Raw genomic sequence first — 20,267 nt, forward strand, 5'->3', positions numbered from 1 at the left:
GAGCCAGCGTCGGGACCAGCAGAGGGAGGGCTCTAACGGGGAGGGCGGGGCCGTCCCCACGGCTCAGTGGCGCAGTTACCGCTAATCTACCTCCTAACGAGCGCGACGCGGAGCGCTGCCTCGGCTTCGATGGCCTGTGAGAACGGCGACCAAAACCGAGGCCCGCTGAGCCAGTTTGGCCACTAGGGGGTGGATGTTCTCTTACAGTTTTTTCTGATTGCTTAGGCACTATCTTTGAAACTACAGGCTATTTTTGCAAAACTCTACACATTAACCACAAAACCTTACACCAAACCAGCAAAACATACATACACACAGGTATCCAAATGTGTAAAGTATGGATGTGTATTCTGAACATAACACACTATCAATACAAATAATGGGAAAAATGTATATTTTTTTTCCTCAAAATGTTATAACACTCCTCAAACAACAAAAGCGCAGTAGAAGAAAACAAAAACATTTGTGTTAGAAAAGAAGAACAGAAAAACATTAGGCTAAATCTCGCCTTCTTTGTGGGTCTGGTCCTCCTCTAGTTCTCACCCCTTTTACGTTCTATCCAGTATTGGCCTCCATTGTTGTCCAAACGAAATGTTTACCTGTGGCCTATTTATAGTTAGAACATTTGCAAAACACAATTTTTTAAAAGAGTTTGAAGAGTTTTGCAAGAATTGTTTGCTTTTGCAAGAGATGTATAATGTTTTGCTGGTTTGGTGTAAGGTTTTGTGGTTAGTGTGTAGAGTTTTGCAAAAATAGGCTATAGTTTCAAAGATAGTGCCTAAGCAATCAGAAAAAACTGTAAACCGCTCTCGTTTTTTTAAAACGGGAGGTTGACTCACGCCTCTTACCAATGAGCACAATCTATTAACAACCCACACAAAGACGTTATTGATTCCAGGCACGGTGTCTCGCTGGAGAACTTCGGCCAAAAAGGAGCTGAGGTTGTCCCAGTTTGAGTGCTGAGCCTCTGTGAGACTCCATACCTGAGCGAAGAGTCAGTCCGTAACGAGGCTGGGTCCACAGCCTCCACGGCATACTAAAGAGCAGTGGGGTTATTTTCTTATTCCCACCAAGGCCTGCCTTCAGGATGGAGATGGGGGGGGCGGGGGTGGGAGTGGGGCGGTGCTGCAGGATAGGGGGAAAGCTCAGGCGGCTGGGTCGGTTTTGCAGAGATTGCTGATCCGCATAGATCTCCCAGTCTGTTAGATTAATGGCATGGTTAGAGTTTACACAACTCCGCCTATCCTCCCGGTTCCAACGCGGGACCGTGCAGCAATGAGGCAGGGCGGCCTCCGATGGCCACCCAAACAAAGCCATCCATTACAGGGCCGCGTATCTCTCACATCTGTCAGAGGAGCGGGAGGCATCTGCAGAGTAATGCAGTGCCGAATCCCGTCTGGGGCCCGAACGCAGGCTTCAGGACCTCACGATGTTCCCATCACGCCTCAGACCTGCTGAGCGAGAGGTTTCACAGAAAACTTTTAAGGAAAAGTTTTCATCTTGGTGGTCAGCGGTGAAGTCAGTGGATTAGCTGAGCTCACTTTAAACGCAACAGAACGTGCGCATCACCAGCAAGGATTCATATTAGTATCTTACTAATCTACCGCAACCAATTCACTACAGAAATGAAGGAATGTCTTTCTCAGACGTACATTTCCCCAAATGAAAATGAACATTTAGTAATAAAGACTGGAGCAGGAGTGTGCCGGGGGGTGGGGGGTGGTCTCACGCGTCAGTCCTACCTCAGGAGCCGCACCATGGGAAACACAGTATTATAAGAGAATGACAGCTGATATTAAAACGGTGAGAAGCAGCAGCAGCAGCCATTAAGACCAGAGGGAGGGAATGGCGCTCATGAGGCTAAATGAGCTAATGAGTTTTTACAGGCTGTGGGGCCGGGGGGGGCGGGGGGCATGAGGCGCAGGGCGGGGGGGGGGGGGAGGGAGCAGACTCGTCAGCTTAATTAGCTGTTTCGGATTTGTCAACAGCCGTGGCTCCGGCTCATAAGTCACTATTAGGGAAACACGTGCGAGTCGCCCAGAGCAACAGGATGAATCTCGATGAGGCTTCGCAGAGCGTGGAAAATGGGAGATCCCCCCACCGTGCCTCAGCAGAACGCCTGGCTCCCCCCACAGGCCTCTCGCTATAATAGGGCTCGGAAGGGGGGGAGGGGTTTGAGTGGGAGAGGAGGGGTGTTAAGCACGTGAAAAGGAGAGGAGAGGAGAGCGACAGCGCCGTGGCTCTGAGGAGCCCTTTACACAGGCCGCGTAAAGCCGGTTTTTAACGGGCCAATTAGAGCGGGGGCCCTCGGGAGAGCGACCCCACGCCCGCGCGCGTTCTCCACGCACACGCTTCTCCCTCATTCCTTCCATTCACTGTTTGACTGGGCGGCGCCGCCATCTCCTCCTGTTCTCCTTCATCTCTCCAATAACGCATTGTCTCCTATCATTCCTCTCCTCTTGGCCTCCTGTCTCTCCCTCCCTCCCTCCCTCAGTCCTGCTGTGTCTGTACACCTGTGCAGTTCTGCCGCTTTCACCTGATACGACCTCTCCGTTCAGCTGCAAGGTGTTTCCTGCCACACGTGCACCCCCCCCCCCCCCCCGCCCCCGCCCCCCCCTATCAGAGCCGCACCTCCTCGTATCAATCTTTCCGTCTTGCCTACATATCACCGGCCCTCCAGTGAACCACAACGTCCACGGCACTTCGCTTACTGCCCCGTTGCAAAAGAAAAAAAGGTTTCGATTTACACCGAGCCCACGCTCCCCCCCCCCCCCCGGCACTCCCGGCACTCCCTCTCCCCGGCCCTGCGTTTGATTGATACAGGCTGGACGACTGGCACGCGTTGCCTCATCCCTCATCTGCCGTGCTCAGGCCTGGCAGCCATCTTCCGCAGACCGCCCCCCTCTCAGCCTCCCCTGCGAACGCGGCAGCCAGCTTTCAGCGCAAACCGCCCCAGTCAGCAAAAACAGCCCTACAGAGAGAGCGGAGGAAGGAGGGAAAACGGGAGAGAAGAGGGGGAAAAGCCAACCTTTCCTCTCGCACGTTCACGGACGCATCCTCACTCACTCCAGGGTGACATGGACGCGCGTCCGATTACAAAAAAATCCCCGTAAATCGTTGAAAGGCGCACGAGTCCCTCACACACAGAGGTATGAGCGCGCACACGCGCTCTCACGCATTCCAGGCTGCGGACGCATCTGCATGCACGCAGACGGCTGATCCTTCTGAACCTGGAGCGAATGCAGATTGGCAGGAAGAGCGCATGCAAAACAAAAGGTGCATACAAAGAGGCAGCAGCCCGCTTGCGGTCCTCCTCCAGTGGGCCACGCTCGCTCGCACGCTGCTGGTAAATGCCAGCGCAGTCCCTCGAGCGCGACCAAAACCAGCCCTTATCCTGTAAGAGAAATCCAGATCGAAGGCTATTTGGGACTCTCGGTAACCAGAGACTGCTGTTGGAAAATGCTTTTTTGATTTAAAGTGCAACGATGACAACAGAGTAATGCCAAAAATGTGATGTACAGCGTAAAGGGCATACGCGTGTACACACACACACACACACACACACAAACACAAAAGAGAACTGTGATATATATCAGTACCAGGTTTTAATAAGCAATAAGAATTGTGCCGACAGAGGATTTTTCTCTCTAATACCCTTTCTCTCTTTATTTCGACTGCTCTCCCACAGCACCTCTCTGTCGCTCTGCTGGGAAAAGTGAAAACAATTTATTAAGCGCGGCGTTATTTACGCTGTGGAGAGGGTCAGCGCAGGACTTCTCGCTGGCGGAGGCGACGGGGAAAGACGAACGCGTTTCATTCGGTTCGCAGAGACGGCGAGGTGATTCAGCCAGCCTGCGCTCTGCCTGCGCTCTGCCTGCGCTGTTCCCAGCGCTCTGCCTGCGCTCTGCCAGCGTTCGCCTCGCGTTCGCGGTCACAGGAGCGCGCTCAGGGAAAAAAAGGGAAACGGCGGGGCGATCCGTAGAATCTGGCACACAACTTTCATCATGAGAACCCCTCCTCTGTTACGCTCGCCGCAGTTCTGCGCTGGCACGAAGCCGATTCGTCTTCCCACTCGCATATTCCCCCCCCCCCACCCCCCCACCCCACCCCGTTTCCCCCCTCCCGCCCCCGAGTTCGAATATTCAATTCCCCGCACGTTTTCTCCGTGATTCGTCGCGATTCGCGCAAAGAACAGAAAATGCAGCAGCGGGTGCTGGCGGCTCTCTCTCCCTTTGTCTTCGCGGTGCCGCCGTTACACGCCTGATGCTCTCTAACGGCCGGCAGCCAGCGGGAGAAGAGCGTCGGATCAAAGCAAATACTGAATAAAACCGCTGTGCGTGGAGCAGGGCTGCTGTGCCTGTCCTTCACAAAGGAAACTAGGCCAGCGGCAGACCGAGGGGTCGCCTCAGCGTCTTTAATGCAAACGGACACTTCCCTCTCCGAGCCTCGTGCCAGCGTCACTCTCTCAGCTATGCAACAACTGTGCGTGTGGAAAGGTAATGATGAAAACTACTTTGTTCATTAGGGCAGGGTTTTGGAAAGGACTGCATCTCCCATGATGCTGTGCCTGGAAGGAGAATGGTTTCACCGACGCACATCTTTCTCACCGGGTGAATGTCATAGGCCAGCAGGACAAACTTCTGGTCGGCAGACACCTGGAATTTGATGGCTTTCAGGTCCTTGGAAAGCAGAGGGAATAAGAGAGAGAGAGAGTGAGAAAAAGAGGAAGAGAGAGAGAGTGAGAAAAAGAGGAAGAGAGAGAGGCGCTGGTCAGGCTCTGCCCCAGAGGACCTGGCTCATCTGCCCCCTTGTGTGTCCGTCCCCGAGTTTAACCGTGAGCCTTAGCGTGCGGGAGCACTGGTGTGTGTGTGTGTGTGTGTGTGTGTGTGTGTGCAAGTGCGCGTACGTGCGCGCACGTGCGTGTGCTGTACATGTGTATACGGGCCAGTGTGTGGGACTAATGAAGGTGCATATCAGAGAAGCGTGGTGTGGCACAGGAGGGAGTGGCAGAGAGCTCTCTGAGTTTGACAGAGACGCGCTGAGCTGCGAGGGGGGTGACCCACATACATCTCTGCGCTGAACGAGGACGTTTCAAAGCATTGCCATCGCTCCACTATCTCTTTGAAGCCAGATGCAAAGGCTTGGTTTGTGAGTCAACCCCATGCATTAGAAGAGAGAGGAGGCAGCCACTGCATGAGCATACTTGGGTGCTCTATCTCTCTCACACTCTCTCTGTCTCTTTCTCTCTAACTCTATCTCTTTCTTGTACACCATCTTTCTCTATCTCTCACTGTCTCTCCCACTGCCTGCCTCTCTCCCTCTCTCTCTCTCTCTCTCTCTCTCACACACTCTCTCTGTCTCTTTCTCTCTAACTCTATCTCTGTCTCGCACACCATCTCTCACTCCCTGCCTCGCTCACTCTCTTTCTCTATCTCTCCACCTCTCTCTCCTCCTCTCTCTGTGTCTTTCTCTTTTCACACCCTCTCTCTTTCCCTCTCTCCCTCTCTCACTCCCTCTCTCTGCCCCATTCTCCCCCTCTCTCTCCGGCCAGTGCCAGAGCCAGCGGCTGGGCAGTGACTCACGAAGGTGGAGTTGTCCAGCAGGGTGGTGGTGAGGTTGAGGTGGAGGCTGTGTTTCAGCACGTATCCCGCCCGGCTGCGGAGCGCCACCTCGTTCTCTGCGACAGGAAACGCAACTGGAATCAGGCGGAAACAGGAAACACTCCGGGGGGACAGGCAAGGGATCCAAACAGGGGTTGGGGCCCCAAAAGGGTTATGAACATGTGTGTATTTGTGGGGGATCCTCAGAAAATTTAAGAATAAAAATATATTTTTTGAAAGAATATTTTGTTTAGTTCCACAGTTCTTGAATGATGGATTACAGCCATTTAGATGAAATAAAATGGTATCTGATTTACACGTCCTTATTAATATTATCATTATTATCATGTATTATATGTTTATATTTATTATTACATTTTAATCAGTCTGAAGTTGATATATAATCTAATTTGAGACATGACTGAATGCAATAGTATGTGAAATAGCATTAAAATTTAATTGCTGCCTGTAGTCACAATTGGATAAAGAATTTTTTGTCAACGTTCTATTAGCCTCTGGTGGTCTGTGGCTTAGCTATTCAAAGGCATGGCAGTTTGATTGTTACAGTCAGGTAAGGACAGCATTGGGAAATGTTTTATCTCAATTCAGAAGGTGATACATTTGGACGGTTAAAACCATGAAAACATGCACGAAGGGGTGCATAGGAACAATAACCCCCCTGGATCTGTACGGCAGCTCTCACCATTCAGCCAGGTCACGCAGGGGTCATGAACTTTGAACTCCTCAGTCTCCAAATCCTCTACAGTCAGGGGGGACAGGAGAGTGAGCCGAGACTCATCTGAAAAAGGGAGGGGGCCGCAAAGGATGAATGAAAACACTTTCCTGTCTTACTTTCCTTCCAGAACTCAACTGCCAAAGCTAATGAAATTCACAGGCGGTCATAACGGTTGATGTCAGTTATCAGTGAGTTCTCAGCCTGCCATAAAAGCAGCTATATTTTATTTTTTAAACATGTGTATGTGTGTGTGTGTGTGCATGTACCTCTGTCTGTGTGTGTGTGCATGAATTGAATATGAGTGTGTTCACCTCCCCCTCTCCATCAACACCCCCCACCCCCCCGGTCCCCCACCACTCCCCCTCCCCCAGCCCTGCACCCCCCTTCAGGCCGTCTTACCAGGGCTCAGTAGGATGACAGCAAGGATGACCAAAGACATAACCCCCAGGATCACCACCATCGCAATCCCAATGCCCTTCCAGTTTCGGGGGGGTCCCCCTGAACCCCCCAAGTCCTGCTACAAAACACAAATACAGAAACAGTTACAATCACACACAGACAGACACACAGTCACACAGATAGACAAACACTTCAAACACACATATACATACACACACAGGTAGACAAACACTTCAAACACACATATACATACACATACACACAGACTCACTAATTCAAACACACACACACATACACACGCACAGAGACTCACGAATTCACACACACAAACACACTAATTCACATACACACACAGACACACTCACTCACTCACACACACACTCACTCACACACACACACATGCACACACACACACACACACACACACTTGCTCCACACACACACACACACACACACACACGCAAGCATGACCAGGTTCGTTTAGTTCTCACTCGTAAAACTAAGATCAAACACGTTCCTTAAAAAGCGATGTTTGCATCAAATGCACCGATTAAGAAAACATGCATAACTTGTGTGAGGCAGGAGATTTAAAATTTCAATGGTACATTGACATTATCAGCTTTTGTGAATACGCTGTACATGGAGCACATGCCACACCACCCGTGCTCATCAGAGTGCCCAGGATAAAGGGAAGACATATGGATGCGCAGGTTGCTCAACCCTTTGCTATCCACTCCCCCCTTCCCAAGTGGCCTTGCATAAACCACCAAAATCCCAAAATGCCTCAATACAAGAAGAATATTAAAACAAACCAACAAATAAAACTAGATAGGCGATCACAGAGAAATACAGCAATATGAGGTCTAGTGAAATAATTACACCAGAATTAATCCTGCGACAGAAGCACACACACTTTCACAGACACACACACACACAAACGCCCCTCCATACTCACACACACACACACACACACACACTCTCACACACATATACACATACACACGCACACTCCAGACTCTCTCTCACACACACACACGCACACACACACGCGTACACACACACACATGCTGGGTAAGGCGTTTCTCAGGCGCTGAGAGGAGCACATCAGTGCCGCTTCATTTCCACAGCCTCGCTGCAGGGATTGTTTCAGAGGCTGGATCAGTACAGAGGGCCTCCGGAGGGAAGAGAGAGCGTAACTTAGAGGGGGGGTTCAAGCATTAAATGAGAAATTAATTGCCGTCTGTATTTTTCTGTCAAAGACTAATTTCACCTGTAAGAGTATTTGCCTGTGTGCAGGAGGGGGGGAGAGGGGGGCAGCTTTATAGTACCATAAATAAAATGCATAAACTCTTCAAGCCCATGAAATATTCTCTTATCAATACTGCAGCCTTTATGGACGCCGTAAGCAACTGCTCTTTGGCGCAACTTAATTAAGCAAATTGACTGCTCCTGTCAGTAAAAAAGCCAAATAAAGGAAGACGGAGGAATTATGTAAAACAGTTAAACGCAGCAGTACTAGAGGTCTGAGTCTGTGTGGTTTGTGTTTCTCTTTGGTCTGTAATAAATTGTGGAATAACTGCTGGTCACTGGGACCCAGGCTCAATGACTCGGAGGAGGGGAGCGGTGGCTTTAGTCAGAAGCGATCGTGGCCCTTTTCAAAGGCAACGTGAGCTCCCTGGTAATGATGGCTCAGGCAGTAACGTGTGGCCTGGCGCTGCCACAAGGAGCTCAATCACGGGCTCCTGCCGTAAAACCTTAAACCTAAAAACCATAAAACAGCCTTTATTATCTCCGTCTTCATGGCTAGCCTCTCAGGCCGGCCCGAGATGCACCCCCCCCCCCCCCCCCCCCCACTCTGGTATGCAGCCAGGGCCCCTGTGTGCCACCAGCTGTCAAGAAGCTGGGGCCAAAAGAAACAGGAACACCCTAACACACACACAAACACACACACACACACTCACACACATACAAACACACACATACTCACACATGTGAAAACACACACACACTCACACGAACACACATATACTCACACATGCAAAAACACACACACACACACACACACACACACTCACACATGCAAAAACGCACACACATACACACACACACTCACACATGTGCACATATACACACACACACCTGCACAATCATACAGTCCAAACACAAACACATTCATACACATTGAGTTGCATGCTTATACAGTATACACACAAACACACTGATACACATATACATTTATGCAGCATATATACATACCAAAATGCGCTCACTCACACACGCGCATACACATTTATGAAAATAAGCACAAACACATAAACGTGCTCCCGCACCACAGTAGAACACAGATGGGAACCTCAGAGTTACTAATAACGAATACAACTTCAAAGCAGCGTAATGCAATCACGTCTTTTCAAGCTTTCTTATAAGATACAAGTTTCCCTAACACACGGCAACCATTAGCACTGATGCAAAAAGGTGAGCATTAAGCGGTAATGGGTCACACATTCCCTTAATGAAAAAAAACTGGAAAACACTCCCCCCTCTATTACTGTGTGTCGGGTTCCATCTAAATTCGGACAGATTTTGAGCTGAGCAAGTTTCCAAGGGAGTGAGTTAATGAAGCAAATCTGTGGTATCTATTTGTGTACAATAAAACACACATTTCGAAAAGCTGTTTGACATTTTAAAAGAATCATGTTTCTTCCCCCGTTTTCACCCCTGCACTAGGTGCTTTGGGGTCACACACAGGGCGTTCTTATTTATTTTTTGCTTAAAACCACAAACCCCTGGATGCCCCTATATCTGTCACTGTAAAGCTAGCAGGTCCTCAGAAACGTCAATAACGTAAATATCTGCAAACTATCCCTTATCGCACACAGAAACAGCCTGGGCCAATCGCAAACACCGTAAAACTGAAATACTAGCGAAGAGCTCCGGGAAGGGAACTTTGAGCGGCGCTGGGGACTGAGAACCCCCGGCTCGCAGGCAGACCACTGCGTCCCATTAAACGTCCCCTCTCTGCCCCCGCTGTGTCTTTATTGGCACGGCCAGACCTGCCCTCAGCGTGCTTCTGACTCACAGTCTGGCCCGAGTCTGCTTCTACACAACACTTCTCTCCCCGTCAGTTTGGTCAACAGCTTTCAGGTCCTCTGTAACTGATATACATACGTGCACGTTTCTTATGCATTTTTTCCACTTTACTTAGACCGCTACAGACAGCGGATGGGATCGCGGCCCAGACAGTGCCACGGTGGGGGAATCTGTATTTGGGTTGAGAGTCGGCCACCGCGAGGACTGCACCACGCAGTAATTTACAATGTCTTGTGGGTGAGATCAGAAGAGACATCGTAGTATTTTGTGCTACCCGTTTTCAACTGCACACTTTATTCTGATGCTGCATGCAAACAGTAATTACAGCATGTCCACCTGAAGAATAGAAGTATCTCCATATTTTGTGAGCCAACTCCGCAAGCATGAATATCTGAACCCACTAATTATCAGGGACTATCAAAATTATACAAGGGGCATCTCTTTCACTGTTGTGAACATAATCAAGAACAAACAATATTATACAGTACCTATAAATACTCCTGCAAGCATGTATATTTACACACACATACATGTATGCACATGCTTGTAATTGCATACACAGACTAACATTTAATTCGTTCATTGAGACTACAGTTAACACAAAATAAAGGGCACCAGATGTTTTGACGCTGGGATGTCTTAAGACTTTGAATCTACTCATTGACGGTGTCGCTGGCAAAACAAGTCATAATTCTCACAAGGACTGTTAAATGGATTAATCGGTCCGTTAAACTAGACTCTCACAGCAGTTATTCGGGGACACAAAAAGCAGCACCTTCTCCATACCAAGAGGCTGCCCATGATGGTGGAAACAGAGCAGAACATCCTTTCATTTTTGAAGAGGCCTCTTACTTGCAACCCTCTCACAAGTAGTCAATGTATATACCCCAGACAACCAAACATAAAAATGATAAATTGGTTTTATTGGTATTATTATTATTATTATTATAGGTTTGCCTGTGTGCTTAGCCCAAACAAAACACATATGGCATACACACATTTCCTTGCACACATATATACAGACAGGTATACATACATGCTCTCTCACACACAAAATTGCACAATATGCACACAGAAAATAAAAGCCCAAATCATCCTTAATCACTTGCGACATAATGACTATGTCAGTTATGATGGAAGCAGTGTTAGAATGGTGTGGAGCAGCAACTGTAAATGGCACTTGCAAACACACACACACACACGCACGCACACACACACACACACACAAACGCACGCACGCACGCACACGCACGCACGCACACACGCGCACGCACGCACGCACGCATACACATGCTGCACAGGTGTAACTGACATTATGCTCTTATGGAAAGGCAGCAGTGGGACCAGAGGGGCTGAGATTACATCATAAATCTAAAGACCCAAGGCCTGATCACAAAGTATAATGCCGCTAAGCCCCAGCGCAATTCTGCTCCTCCCACCAACCAGTCAGTTGACTCCCCAACCAGTGGCTGGGGAGTCAAGGCTGCAAACTGATATGGCTGGTGCTATTAAAAAAGACCCTGTTGGTAGGGAATTATATGAAAATGTAGGCCAAGCACAAGTAGAGCTTGATAGTCAATAATTCAATTTCTAATCACATTTGTAGATCTGAATGTTTTACCAAGCAAACCCCATTCTAAATGTCAGGGTTTCTGTGTAAGTGTATGAGATAGGATGGCGGCGGTAACAGTACAGAGCTCCCTTTCACGTTTCAGATAATCGACCAATCACTATCGCAGTCGGACTGGCCATCAGGCAATTCTGGCAGGTGGCAGATGGACCAGTCCATTCACTGGGGCACTTTTGGACCACGATCCTAACAATCCCCCCCTCCCCCCTCCAGGTCCACGATTCTAACCCTTCTCCCCTCGGGGTGGGCCAGTCGAGTTGCCAGAACTTGATTTTCCTCCCGGTCTGGCCCTCGTCACAATGACAAATAAACACAGAAATGTGGGAAGAGAGACGGCTGAAGGGGCGAGGAAGAAGAGAGGGTGGGTGTTAATCAAAATGAGAGAACAGCAAAAGGCTGAGTTTTACTGCAGGACCAATTTTACTGTCCCTTTACTTTGAGAAGTAGCCATCACCCTCCTCACCTTCCTACCTCACGTTCTTCATTGGCGGGCTGATATTTATTTCTTGTGTCACATAAATTTGTGGCTCTGTTCTTAATTTCATTTTCAACAAATAAGTTCTGAGGAGGTAAAAAAAAAGATATTGATCGCTCTGCCGCGTGGACTCCAGCCAAAACCTTATTTTTTAAAGGCTGTCCCAAACACCAGTGCTACAACAACCCCCAAATTAAAACCGCTGAGCCCTGGCCAATGGGGACACGTCCGAACCGATGTTCTGCCTCGGGGCAGGCCAGCTGTCACCAGCAGATCGATGGGTCGGGGTCGGCTTCATCAGCGGGGGATCCGGGAAAACACAAAACACCTACAAGGATAAAACGAGCTGCTCCGTGACTGCCGTTGTCTTTTTTTGGATTTAATCTCATTACGGAGATTCAGGCGCACACCGCCCGCGTCGCCCCCTTCTCGCACCGAGACACGGGCGAGGCGCGCGCCATTAAAGCGCCGCGCGGGGCGAGCACCCCCGGCTCAATTTGTGTAATTTGTTCGCCTGGCTGATCCCGGCTCTGACTCTGGTGTTTTTATTTCTGAGTTGTCTGTATAATTACGGTACGCCCAGATAACGTTAAAACTCCTCTAATGGGATTCACTGCGGCTCCGACTACGTCCCCCCCCCCCCCCGGGTGTGGAAATTAAGAGGACGCTTTCAATTAAAAGTGGCGCGCTCCGGGCGGAGGGGGGGGGGGTGGCAGGAAAAGGCAGCGGCCAATGGAGAGGAAATGTGGCTGTCACGCGGAGAGGAAGCGAGGCTGGAGACTTGGGAGCCCGGTGCTGACGCAGACGTAAGGCTGACGCAGAGATACATCGAATAACAACAGCTGCGGGGGGGGGGGGGGGGGGGGGACATGCACACATCGGCCTCAGAACATTGATTTGGAAAGGCACCGCGAGGCTGACATTACAACGAACCCTCGATGGATCAATCAGCCCATCGGAAACGCGCACAACAAGGGAGGAGCGGGCGTGGGCGACCCCCCTCTGAGACGAGGAACGGGGCCTACCTCTCTGAGATGGGGGATGGGGCCTACCTCTCTGAGACGAGGGACGGGGCCTACCTCTCTGAGACGAGGGACGGGGCCTACCTCTCTGAGACGAGGGACGGGGCCTACCTCTCTGAGACGAGGGACGGGGCCTACCTCTCTGAGATGGGGGATGGGGCCTACCTCTCTGAGACGACGGACAGGGCCTACCTCTCTGAGATGAGGAAGAGGGACTACCTCCCAGCCCCCCCTGCCATCGGCCGGGCGGCTGGCACAGCGCTGAGTTCGCGTGAGGAATCGGTGCCAGTAGCCAGTGGTGCTGGGAGAGTTTAATACATCCAAAAGAGGTAGCCAATCAATATGAAGAATGACCGTTTGGCTCCAGGGGAAACAATTAATTGAAAGAACACACTACAGGATGGAAGCGGATAGACAAGCCTCCTGGGGACGTCTCTCCCTTGTAAAGTTCAATAATACACCCCCCTGGAATCCTAACGTGATACACACACACATACACACGCACATACACACACATATACTGTACGCACACAACACTTCCTTTCTCCTCTGAAAAGCAACGTGGCAAAATTTCACTTTCTTCCTCGCTCAAAATCTACACTGCCAAATGGGAAGTCATTGTGAAGATCAGAAACAAAGAGGGAAAAAAAGCACCTGAGCTTCGAAACCACGAGCAATTATTCAACCAATTCCCTGTGCGCAGAGACCACTTCCAGTAGATTCTGCGCAGAGTCAACAACTGAAGCGATTCATAAATTAGACTCGCGGGATCACCTGCAAAAGACGGCATAAACAACACCATAAATCATGCTGAGAAGACTTGTAACACTACTGCAGCTGTTGCTGAGGCCGCTGGGTGAAATCTGCATAATTGTATACGACCAATTACGCTGCCATGCCTGCCATAACCGTGACCAAACCCAGCAGCCTTGGAGCAAATGGAGCCTACTCAAAGCAATGGAAGAGCATGCGCATTTATGTCAGAGACGAAGAGACTGCTCTCCTTTAAAGTTGTGTTTAATCTTTTTGTTTTTTTTTTGGAACTACTTACTGTGGTGCACACAAACTGAGACTGCTATGCTCGTAAGTACGGGCAGAATAATAAAATGAATATTTATGTCTACAATTGTAAATAAACACTCTTACAAATGAATCTGTTGATATGTAGGCTGCAGCCTTTTAAAGCTACCTGATGTTCTGAGAGCTTCTGAGAGCTTTTTAAAAGTGCAGCTCCGAAGCTTATGATGTGAGTTTTCTTTCTTTTGGCCAAGAAACCCTAAAATGCTCTTATATCAGCCACTGGTCTTCAGAAACTTCTGCATGTGTCTTCATTAGGCTACAAATTATTCATTACATATTCTTCATTACACATAAATACCATATTGGCAAAGCAAAAACATACAGTAGAGTTGAAAAGAATAAAAAAACAAAACAGAATGTGAACAGCCTATTCCTTCAAAAAAAAAGATTCTGATTGTTGATGGAAATATTCCAATTTTGCGAATGAAGTTTTAAGAATAAACATCCAACTGGTCTTACTAAATCAGCATTTAAATTATTTCATGTACATAAAGATAATGCTATCATGAGAAACAAGAGAATTTCCAATTGATAGCATGCATTCCACCCATATATTCTGCCTCATCAATTTCACATTCACCAGCTACCACAAGCCCTTTGTGAGCTATGCTAACAGTTCCCAAACCACAAATTACGAATTAAATTCTATTCAATGAATGTACATAATATATGAAAAAGTACCAATTTTACATAAATTTTCCAGTGTGACATTTAAAGGCAGAAAATTTCCAACTCACCAGGGAAGGGGGAGAGAGGGGCAGCTCTGAGCAGAGCAAGAAAAAAGAAAGGGGGAGGAGCTAGCACACACACAAAACCATAGTATAAGAAAACAAATTATAATCCTGCTTACTGTGAATAATTTTGTGACAAAATATAAATGTAATAAGCAATATAAAAAAAACTAAATCACTACTTATTTCAGAATTCATGAATATAAATGATGTCCTTGGCTCTACGGTTCATAAATATGGCCAGCTGAGATCCTGCAGTGTGCACAAGGAGTAATCAAAGCGTGGAGACTCAGCGGGTGAACCGCTCAGAGACAAGAAGCAGTGACTAGCTTTGCATGCTTCAAAGAGGAGGCACGCATTTCTGAACACGTCTGAACTGACTTAAGACATTGCGGTGATTGATGAAGCAACCAGATGCATCCAGGCACTTCTCAGTCAAAAAGGAGAAAAGTAATAGAGGGAGAAAAAATAGGGGATGCACAGTTTCTTAAAAGATAACTAAATGACACACAGTAGTTATGCACTGCCACTGATGCACCACTTGCAGCTATAAACAATTTCTATAAATTTTCTATTAATATTTCTTTTTGAATTTGTACATACAGAAGAGCCCCATTGATTTATTTTAATTTAATTCAACTCAATATATAAAATCATGGCATGTGATTTCTAGTGCGCCTATTTCTAAAGCATTAGAATTAAAGTCAATGCCAAATTTTTGGTGAAGAATATCTAAAATAATTTATATAGTTTATTTTAATTAGAGGAAAATTTGAATAGTAATCAATGCCCCCCCCCCCCCCCCCCCCCCCCCCCCCCCCCCCCCCCCCCCCCCCCCCCCTCGACAACCCATCTGCTCAGCCTCCCTTCCCCCTCCAACCCCCTACCACCAAAATGAATTCCTGGCTATGCCATTGGTAAGCTTAGCTCACAATAATAATGCTGCATCCCAGTAACAACCCACAAAACCATGATAAAAGAATTAAGATTAACTCACAGTGTTTGCACCCTGTAGATATCGCAGGAGCACATGTCTTTTTCAGGTTGACAACCTCTAGCGTGTTTTTAATGGATAAGCAAAACTGTAAGGACAGTGCTCTGAAAACAAGAAATCAAAACAAAAACCTGACCCAATTGCTTGAAAACAAAGGTCTGCATGTATTGTATTACAATACATCTAAAATTTGTAATGAAAAATTATTTCCAAGTTTGGGACCAGGTTGGTCGCTATGACATAGATAGCGTATTTAGGCAAAGTTGGATTAATGTTTTCTGTTGGCACACGTTATTAGCAGGGACACTGCAAGGTAAAGTAGCATAACATGGAGATTTGCATCTCTTCAGATGCTTCGTTACAGGCGAACGGAGCGTCAGGAAAATCGCAGGACCCGGCATCTCCCGCCCGCAGGGCTCCTCGCTGTCCCTGTCATACGCCGCCCGCCGCTGCAAAGAAGCACAAAAGCCCCCCTCGCCTGAATCCCCCCACCCCCTCCCCTCTCAGGCACATAATCGCTATCCAGCCCCTCCCCTCCGGCAGCCATGTTCCGTCTCCCGCCGTTTCCCCCCCACACACTGCCCTAATTCAGCCAGCGCCTGACAGGCGGTCTCCCTAAACCCGACAGGCAGAGTGTCCCGCAGCCCAACAGGCAGAGAGTCCCCACAGCACGACAGGCAGAGTCTCCCTTTAATCCCCATTACTCAAATCCCAACTGCCACAAAAACACACAACCAAACGGAGACACTGCCCCAAGATTCAGAATTTTGCTTCTTTTTTTGTCCAGAGACCTTTCCCCATATAGACAGCTCTTATTCACGCTAGGTAAATGAATGCTGTTATGTCACACAGTTGAAGCATCCAGAAGGGAGGGTAAGTGCAAATATGAGCGTTTCCAGAGCAATCCCCACTTCTTCATTCTAACGATCCCGCGGGCTCCCGGTCCAGAGAAGCCGGGGCGCTATATATGGGCAGCACATGGGAAGAGACAGCGAACGCATCGTAACGCGAGCGAGAGAGCGGCGTGAGGTGTGCTTCTGCATCGCCCCCATGACCCGGCCTCCCGTTACGCTGTCCGAGGCCTGACCCTGCCAGCGGAGTCTGTCCGTCGGCAACGCAGACTGGCGCATTAATAGCGCTCCTGCTGCTGTCGCCCAGGGAGGGAGGGATTCAGTCCCTGGGGTACGGCCCCCTCCTTGTAAAAGAGTCACTCCTTTGCTCGTTGGCGGGCCTGCAGTCTGGTTTCTGCATAAGCAGCTGAACTGGTGCAAACGAAATCGCTGCAATTGGGGCTGACCGCAGAACCCAAAGTGACGACCAGGCTATGTGCGTTAGGGGCCTGGAGGATGCATGTGCTTGTCAGGCACTGAAAGAGGATGTAAGAGTGAAGGGTTGAGCCTGCAGTTACAACTGGACTTTACAATTCAGGAGAAGAGAAAAATGCAATAGAGAAATATAAAATAACTGTGTGACCTACACTGTTTGGATAGCCAGAGAAATGTGACAGAACCATCTGGACGTGCACATAATGGGAAATTAACTGTCTGTGTGTGTGTGGGGGGGGGGGATGTGGGGTCATTTTCCATTTTCTGCTTGTCTAGCAGAACATTTGAGAACATCTGCTGATTGAGAAGTCTGATCACTGATGAGATGACAGCCGCAAACAACCAGAGTATGCGTGAGACACCCCTGACAGCAGGATTGTATGTTTGGGACTTTTGTGGTATTTTTCACACTGTGTCCTCCACAGATGCTGAAACATCTTTGTTTACCTTGCTGTAAAAATTAAAACCCTTCAGTTGTAATTGAGTCTTGTCATAACAGGGCCACAAATCATAGGTCATAACAGGTGTCTCTGTAGGAAATAAAGCAATATGTGGCCATACTGGTGCACTGTACTACTACAACTACTACTCTAACTTTACTCTTACCCTTTTAAGTTTTGAAATGAAAGCAATAATGTGTGTAATGTGTTACAGCAAAATTATGGATGACCGGTGCACACACACACACACACACACACACACACACACACATGCCCACAGAACACCTTTAAAAGCAAGCTGGGAGGAGGAAACAGCTCTTCTGCTCCCTGTTTCAAAAGACTCAACAGGCCTTTTCTGAAGCCAGACATGTTGCCGGTGTTCTCTCCTCCAGCTCGCTTTTAATGCAGCCAGTGGGAATTACCTTTATCTTATCTGTAAATCAAACAGATCGGATTTACTCTATGTTTGAGAAGTTCACCTCAGTTTCTCTTTTAAACACACACACACATAGAGGCACACACACAGTCAACAGCCACGCACACACTCACAGACACACACACATGCACACCCATAGGCAACAGGCACACCACACACACACACAGTGTTTTGTATGGTCTGTCTTTCATGTTGTTCCTGAATAACTGCATCTGTATACACATGAAAATAATGACTGTACACCAAGTAAACCACACAAGACAAGGTAATATCATGAACGTTTCCAAGTGACAGTGCTGCATCGCTCTTGAGGCAGCCCACAATGAGAGAAATTTTTCTATCTTCTAATAAAATGAATTAGCATATTATAAATGTATGTTTGAACATAAATAATGTATAACATACATGCCTAATGTAAATAACTGATTAAAATGTGCACTAGTTGTAAAAATAAATTCGAAAAACAATAATTTTACAATAGTGAAAGAGATTTTGTTTTGTTGGGTTTCAAAGTAGAGATTCTTTTTACATGTGAATCCTTTTAAAGTGCATTCACCAGAAATTGCACCTTGTTTTTTAGGTATAATTTGAATTTATCACCATGATATTCCAAGTTATTGTGGCACGCGTTGAAGTACCGCGCTGATTAAATATTTCTGAGATCAGCTTGCGGATGTTCATCCCTACTTTGATTCTCAAAAACAGTTATCAGAATCACCAGACAGAACTAAAAAGAACAAAATTAAGAAGGGCAACTAACACCAACAGGGGCCACATTATGCTAAAACTGAAGAACATCACAGAAGGAAGTTTTGGTTTCTCACTGACGTGTACTGCAGATTCCACTTGCCTGCTGAAGAGGCCATATTTCCCTTTGGAGGGGCCTGTGCTAATTGAAAGGCGATCGTTTCCTATGCAGTAACTACTCTGTCGTGGGATGAAATATCAATTCCATGATACGGTCAGTTAACTTGCGGTCGCCCACTTTATCAAGCACAAAAGCATATAAGCCATAGCTAGCTGACTTATCCACGATCCCCTGGAAATGGATCGGCTATCCCTGTATGAACATTCTGACAGGGAGACTGATCCTTTTCTTATATCAATCGGCCGAGGAATACATTGGATACAGATGAGGCTACTAAAATTCAAACTGGGAAGCACGTGATGATGTTGCAGTCAGAAGCAATGCCATAACCTCGATAAGGATGAGAGAAAAGAAGAAATTAACCTCTTCAGTAATGGAATCGGCCTCAAAAGGGGAAATACAAAGAGAAATCGATCTCATGGCAAAGCACAAAAGAGTTGCTGCCAGTTTTGATAAATGGCACTGATCGTAGTAAATATAGTTGACTGAATACGCTCTTCGAATAGCCAAACGCGGTCGATGCCACAAGTGAGGAGGAAAAATGGTAAATGCTGGAATGTGAAGAGAACAAATAATTTGAGAGAATTTAAAATTCTACATAACGATGAAGAAAACAAATAATAGATGATGGAACATGAAATGGCAGATTGCAAGGGTCCCAGGGGGTTTGGGGGAAGATTTATTGAGATAATCTCTGTACTCCAACAAAGAAAAATTGGATGAACGACCCCCTCCAAATATATATATATCAGATATCAATACTATTGGAATTGTGTTAATGAACAGGGTTATTTGATGCATGGCGATGGAACTTTCCCAAGGGACAGAGATTAGGCATCGCATTTCCTGAACAGTTTCTGAGATATTGGGTCAGAAAGATACTTTAGCATAATCTTTGGGAAGTTAACATCTAAAGTTGAGTGCATTGAAGAAACCTCCTAATTATATTCTTAAATGACAAATTCTGTGTTATAATAACCAATGCAGGCTGAAGTATTTTGTTTTCCCTGTGCATACATAAAGTAATTTTCTAAATCTGTTTTAGAAATGGTTCTGTTTCAGCTATGCCAAAAGAAGACAAAATATACCACAGGACCAGAACAGAAAATGGGACTTGCCTTCTTCTCACTGGAATAAAGTCGATGCAAACAAGGTTACAATTTTGTCGCTCCCCTTTCACTGGTTTTGGTTTTCCGTGACTATGATAGACCCTTTCTTAATTTAGGAATATTTTTTGGAAGAAACATTTTTTAATTAAAAGGGTTTGGTCTCCCAGACTGTAAAAAGTCTGCACACTCCCTCCAAAACTCCTATGTGGCAACAAGTCATCGGAAAGGAAGACAGGTGGCATTTATCTTCACTGTGGGCCTTTGTCCAAAGCAAAGAAAATGTCATTTTAAAAAAACAAGTATAAAAGGTTCAACTGTGATTTCCGTTTGCC

The 20,267-nt window shown here is 47.2% G+C and overlaps 1 protein-coding gene across 4 annotated transcripts in view; it reads right to left on the bottom strand.

Annotated features, from left to right (window-relative positions):
• The window catches only part of LOC118207214 (inactive dipeptidyl peptidase 10), a 48,552-nt gene that overhangs the window by 24,904 nt on the left and 3,381 nt on the right, over nt 1-20,267 (bottom strand). For 2 of the 4 annotated variants that reach the window (XM_035380566.1, XM_035380567.1), the window contains exons 2-5: nt 6,736-6,853; nt 6,304-6,399; nt 5,583-5,677; nt 4,608-4,679 (exon numbers count right to left, since the gene is read on the bottom strand). In XM_035380566.1, coding sequence (XP_035236457.1) covers nt 4,608-4,679; nt 5,583-5,677; nt 6,304-6,399; nt 6,736-6,853 — 381 coding nt within the window. Of the gene's footprint in view, nt 1-4,607; nt 4,680-5,582; nt 5,678-6,303; nt 6,400-6,735; nt 6,854-13,606; nt 13,677-20,267 lie in introns of those variants that run through there. The other 2 variants (XM_035380568.1, XM_035380569.1) reach the window with 2 other exon arrangements.

The sequence above is a fragment of the Anguilla anguilla genome, chromosome 11, assembly GCF_013347855.1.
Source record: "Anguilla anguilla isolate fAngAng1 chromosome 11, fAngAng1.pri, whole genome shotgun sequence".
NCBI classification, from domain to species: Eukaryota; Metazoa; Chordata; class Actinopteri; order Anguilliformes; family Anguillidae; genus Anguilla; species Anguilla anguilla.